This window comes from Pseudochaenichthys georgianus, unplaced genomic scaffold (genome assembly GCF_902827115.2).
Source record: "Pseudochaenichthys georgianus unplaced genomic scaffold, fPseGeo1.2 scaffold_1565_arrow_ctg1, whole genome shotgun sequence".
Taxonomy (NCBI): Eukaryota; Metazoa; Chordata; class Actinopteri; order Perciformes; family Channichthyidae; genus Pseudochaenichthys; species Pseudochaenichthys georgianus.
The window spans coordinates 25641-31620 of NW_027262394.1; the positions used below are offsets into that span (position 1 = coordinate 25641).

A 5980-nucleotide genomic window follows, 5' to 3' on the forward strand; every position below is an offset into this window, starting at 1 on the left:
CGAACTTAGACGACTGAAACCGAAATATTAAAACCTACATTTTAAACAAAAATCAGTTTTTGCGCAAACGGAAAAAAGGAAATCTACAAAACAGAATTTCCCCAAAGTTTCACACATTGTTTTTCTTTCTTTAAGCAACTTAGAAAGACGATCCCGATGTATTTCTTAATCACAAACTTGCCTCTCAGGGCTTCCGTACCCCAACGTAAGATTCCACCCGAAAAACTCGTTTTACTCCGGCATCAACCTGCAGGCCTTAAACCCGTCTGCTCTTACAGAAATCAAACGACGAAGAAGCAAAGACCTCAAAGACCTAGAGACGTCTTTGTTTTGTGCGTGCTTCTCTTTCCTCTGCTCACATCCAAGATCATTTGACTTGAAGCAGAAAGAAACCACAAAGACTCTCTGAGACATGTTGACAGTTTCTCAGGTGGCTTTCACGCGTGCAGTTTCGCTCATTTCGGGGGGGAAACATTGACTTCCAACACGTCGCGTTCAGGCTAAGTGGTGAAAAGTACGATTGTGATAGTCACATGTTCAAAAGGCTGCATGGACTGTTTTCTGTTCATATCCTCGTCACTGATCAGCGTTTACGGTGCATGAACGCACCAGTGGTCATCCCCAAAGTATCATCACATTACAGATATCGATGCACCGATTCAAAAACTACAACTCAGTTCTGTCACTAAAGAGAAGCAAAGACCCCCTCTTCCCGCGGGACCTTATTTTCGGAAAAAACTTAAAGTATAACACGGTGAGAAAAGACCTGATAGGAAAGACTAGACACCCTAAAAGTATTGTATTCGGTACTGAGATTAAGTCCCACAGCTACTTCATGACTTCACGTCACCACCGCTAAGCTAGAGGCGGCTAATGTTGGGCTATAAAGGAACTGCTGCTAAGCTAAAGGCGGCTAATGTTGGGCTATAAAGGAACTGCTGCTAAGCTAAAGGCGGCTAATGTTGGGCTATAAAGGAACTGCTGCTAAGCTAAAGGCGGCTAATGTTGGGCTATAAAGGAATTGCCGCTAAGCTAAAGGCGGCTAATGTTGGGCTATAAAGGAACTGCTGCTAAGCTAAAGGCGGCTAATGTTGGGCTATAAAGGAACTGCCGCTAAGCTAAAGGCAGCTAATGTTGGGCTATAAAGGAACTGCCGCTAAGCTAAAGGCGGCTGATGTTGGGCTATAAAGGAACTGCCGCTAAGCTAAAGGCGGCTAATGTTGGGCTATAAAGGAACTGCCGCTAAGCTAAAGGCGGCTAATGTTGGGCTATAAAGGAACTGCCGCTAAGCTAAAGGCGGCTAATGTTGGGCTATAAAGGAACTGCCGCTAAGCTAAAGGCGGCTAATGTTGGGCTATAAAGGAACTGCCGCTAAGCTAAAGGCGGCTAATGTTGGGCTATAAAGGAACTGCCGCTAAGCTAAAGGCGGCTAATGTTGGGCTATAAAGGAACTGCCGCTAAGCTAAAGGCGGCTAATGTTGGGCTATAAAGGAACTGCCGCTAAGCTAAAGGCGGCTAATGTTGGGCTATAAAGGAACTGCTGCTAAGCTAAAGGTTGCTAATGTTGGCCGTGATGACGTTTAGTAGTCTCATTTAGACACTTGTTAGCAACCGTTTTTAAATCCACCAGTGGGGAATTTTCTGATGTATTTTATGTCGTAGAACAAAATGTCTTCAGCTCGTGTTAACCACAGACCTTGTTTTAAGCCAACGACCAACATCAGGAAGAGCTATAATGCTGACCATTGACTTCCACACCAGGGGACGGGAAGTGGTAACATGCCGACTCATTCCCGCACCACTGTTAATTAAAATGTACATATTTTTTCCGAAATAAGGTCCTTGAAGGTAAGGGATATCGCCTCTCTTCTCTGATCTGGAACAAAGCGTCACTAAAGATTAAAAGACGCCGAATTTAACAGCTGCCGTCTTTCAGAAATCGAACTCGCGTTTAACCACCAGAGAGGCGTTCACTGCCCTACGGTAAAAATCAGTCATCTCCCAGCGGCAGGTTGATGGCCTAACCTCTGACCTTTCCCCTCGTCTCGCTCACTGGAGAAAAGGCAAACAGAGAACATTCAAATCATATAAAAAAACAAACATTAGTAAACAAATAAATAAGGCTATGACAAAACAATATATATATATATATTTATAGATATATAAAAAAAGAAAAAAAATGCGCAATGATTCCAGTATCATCTTTACACAAATGTTCACATCTCTATAATAATCTAGAATCTTTTCATTTATTTATTTATTTATGTTCCTGCAGGTTTCTTACCCCTCCCAGTGCGAAACCATCAGAGGGCAAAAAAGAAAGGGATTAAAAGTAATAAATCCCAGCGTCCGCTCCACTGTCTCTTCAGGGTGAAATTTAAATGACGTTGGACGTAAAAATCACTCGAGGTGAGCGAAACAAGCGTCCTCAATTTCGTGGTGCGTTCATTTGGCTGGGAAAAAACTGCATTGCCAGGTTTCAGAAAAAAATATCCACGAGACATTTTTTGGGCTGGGAGAGTTCCTCCTACGCCCTCTTATTTTTTTTGTTATCGTATCTGTTGCTCGGTGGAGGGCTGGTTGGTTAGCACCACCCGCCTGGCAGTCCCATGGCGATCAAATCTAACTAACACACATCCAAAAAAAAAGATATCCAGAGTAAAACAAACCCCCCAAAAACCCTTAAGCAGGACAAACAAGAACAATAGGGTTGAAACACAGGGGCACACACACACACACACACACACACACACACACACACACACACACACACACACACACACACACACACACACACACACACACCACACACACACACACACACACACACACACACACACACACACACACACACACACACACACACACACACACACACACACACACACACACACACACAAACCTTTTCTCTCTCTCACACACTCACACACTTTAATCATTAAAATACTGGAGTCATTTAACCGCTCTATACATGAGCATTTCCCATCCCACTTTCTACACATTTACACTTATTAATATGATTTCCTCGCGCCCCATATTTTGACCTTTGAACCCCAAAATCTTTACGATCTGAATTCCCCCCCCCCCCCCCCCACTCCCAATCCTCCCATTTCACTGCAAAGAGAGGAGGGGGCGTAGTAATACTGCATCAGGTGAACCTGCAGAAGAAGAAGGTGGGCGTGGCCTCTCGAGGAGTGGGCGGGGCTTACAAAGTTGATCAAGCCCACTTTTGTTCTGCAGGATTGTGGGTAATGTCATTCCAGCGATGGTAGAAAATGAAAAGTAGAGGAGGAGGTATGTAAACGAGGGGGCGGGGCTTATTTTTCAGCGGCGTTGTTGGTTGGTTGTTTGTTTCTCCTGTGGGCGTGTCCTGACCCCAAAGGGGCGGAGTCTACCTGTCCTTCAGCTCCTGAGTGACGCGTTTAGTGAAGCGTCCGCAGAGCAAGCCCATCACGAAGAGCAGCGCCACGCCGCCACTGATCACCATCAGGATGTAGTTTTTGGACGGAGACGTCATCACCTGCATGGCGAGGTCTGAGAAACCCTCAGCGGGGGCCACCTGACAGGAAGTGAGGAGGACAGGAAGTTAGGACAGGAAGTTAGGACAGGAAGTGAGGAGGACAGGAAGTTAGGACAGGAAGTGAGGAGGACGGGAAGTTAGGACAGGAAGTGAGGAGGACGGGAAGTTAGGACAGGAAGTGAGGAGGACGGGAAGTTAGAACAGGAAGTGAGATAGGAAGTGAGGAGGACGGGAAGTTAGGACAGGAAGTGAGATAGGAAGTGAGGAGGACAGGAAGTTAGAACAGGAAGTGAGGAGGACGGGAAGTTAGGACAGGAAGTGAGGCAGGAAGCGAGGAGGACGGGAAGTTAGGACAGGAAGTGAGGAGGACGGGAAGTTAGGACAGGAAGTGAGGAGGACAGGAAGTTAGGACAGGAAGTGAGACAGAGAGTGAGGAGGACGGGAAGTGAGGAGGACGGGAAGTGAGGAGGACGGGAAGTTAGGACAGGAAGTGAGGAGGACGGGAAGTTAGGACAGGAAGTGAGACAGGAATTGAGGAGGACGGGAAGTTAGGACAGGAAGTGAGACAGGAAGTCAGGAGGATGGGAAGTTAGGACAGGAAGTGAGACAGGAAGTGAGGAGGACGGGAAGTTAGGACAGGAAGTGAGACAGGAAGTGAGGAGGACGGGAAGTTAGGACAGGAAGTGAGACAGGAAGTGAGGAGGACGGGAAGTTAGGACAGGAAGTGAGACAGGAATTGAGGAGGACGGGAAGTTAGGACAGGAAGTGAGGAGGACAGGAAGTGAGACAGGAAGTGAGGAGGACGGGAAGTTAGGACAGGAAGTGAGACAGGAACTGAGGAGGATGGGAAGTTAGGACAGGAAGTGAGACAGGAAGTGAGGAGGACGGGAAGTTAGGACAGGAAGTGAGACGGGAAGTTAGGACAGGAAGTGAGACAGGAAGTGAGGAGGATGGGAAGTTAGGACAGGAAGTGACACAGGAAGTGAGGAGGACGGGAAGTTAGGACAGGAAGTGAGGAGGACGGGAAGTGAGACAGGAAGTGAGGAGGACGGGAAGTGAGACAGGAAGTGAGGAGGACAGGAAGTGAGACAGGAAGTGAGGAGGATGGGAAGTTAGGACAGGAAGTGAGGAGGACGGGAAGTTAGGACAGGAAGTGAGGAGGACAGGAAGTGAGACAGGAAGAGAGGAGGACGGGAAGTTAGGACAGGAAGTGAGACAGGAAGTTAGGAGGACGGGAAGTTAGGACAGGATTGGACGGAGGATCCAATCCAACTTTGTTTATATAGCACATTTAAAAACAACAGAGTTCACCAAAGTGCTGTACTTCAATAAATGTTTAGAAAGCAGCGTAAATACATTTAGACAAAACCGATAGGACAAAAACGAGTGTGTGTGTGTGTGTGTGTGTGTGTGTGTGTGTGTGTGTGGAACTCCAGTGGGAAATCCACCTCGCGGGGCGGACTCCTGACCTGCTCGGGAGTCCGCCCTGGCAAAGGTTGTGCCTATTGTTCTATAGCTGGGTGCCCATTGTTCTATAGCTGGGTGCCCATTGTTCTATAGCTGGGTGCCTATTGTTCTATAGCTGGGTGCCCATTGTTCTATAGCTGGGTGCCTATTGTTCTATAGCTGGGTGCCCATTGTTCTATAGCTGGGTGCCCATTGTTCTATAGCTGGGTGCCCATTGTTCTATAGCTGGGTGCCCATTGTTCTATAGCTGGGTGCCTATTGTTCTATAGCTGGGTGCCCATTGTTCTATAGCTGGGTGCCCATTGTTCTATAGCTGGGTGCCAATTGGTCCATTTGGACTAAGTGACGTCAACAGGCCCCGGAAGAAACAAATGTAAGAGAAATGTCCAACGAGGCGTTCTGGGGCAGCACAGACAGGTCTTCTCTGTTGTACTCGCTACAGGGTGCACTTTGAGGGTGTGTGACTCTGCAGACCGTTAAAAAAAAAGCGCCACATAACAACAAGGGGACGGGGAATAACCGGAAAAGCATGACATGGGACCTTTAAGTAAATTTCAAAATAAAAGCCCATTTAAAACTGATTTAATGCAGTTTCGCAACTCAATTTCAAAATAAAAGCCCATTTAAAACTGATTTAATGCAGTTTCGCAACTCAATTTCAAAATAAAAGCCCATTTAAAACTGATTTAATGCAGTTTCGCAACTCAATTTCAAAATAAAAGCCCATTTCAAACTGATTTAATGCAGTTTCGCAACTCAATTTCAAAACAAAATGTAAATCAGCAATATTAAATTAGAAAGCGTGTTTTCAGACGGGGGAGTCACCTTGGCAGCGTAGCTCCACATGTCGATGCGGTCCTGGAGTCTCTTCTTGCACTCGGGCTGCAGACGCACTCTCTTGTCCTGCAGAGCCTCCATCAGGCACGACATCTCTGAGGAAGCAAAGTCAATCATCATCTCAGGGGGGGGGGGGGATCATCATCTCAGGGGGGG

The 5980-nt window shown here is 46.8% G+C and overlaps 1 protein-coding gene across 1 annotated transcript; it reads right to left on the reverse strand.

Moving 5' to 3' along the window:
• Positions 1 to 3088: 3088 nt before the first annotated feature.
• Positions 3089 to 5913, reverse strand: LOC117441201 (Golgi apparatus protein 1-like). Its single transcript, XM_034077406.1, has 2 exons — positions 5813 to 5913; positions 3089 to 3559 (listed from the first exon to the last, which is right to left on the reverse strand). Exons 1-2 carry the CDS (start codon positions 5903 to 5905, stop codon positions 3392 to 3394), a joined length of 261 nt encoding a protein of 86 aa, XP_033933297.1. The 5' UTR covers positions 5906 to 5913; the 3' UTR covers positions 3089 to 3391.
• Between the last annotated feature and the right edge of the window lie 67 nt (positions 5914 to 5980).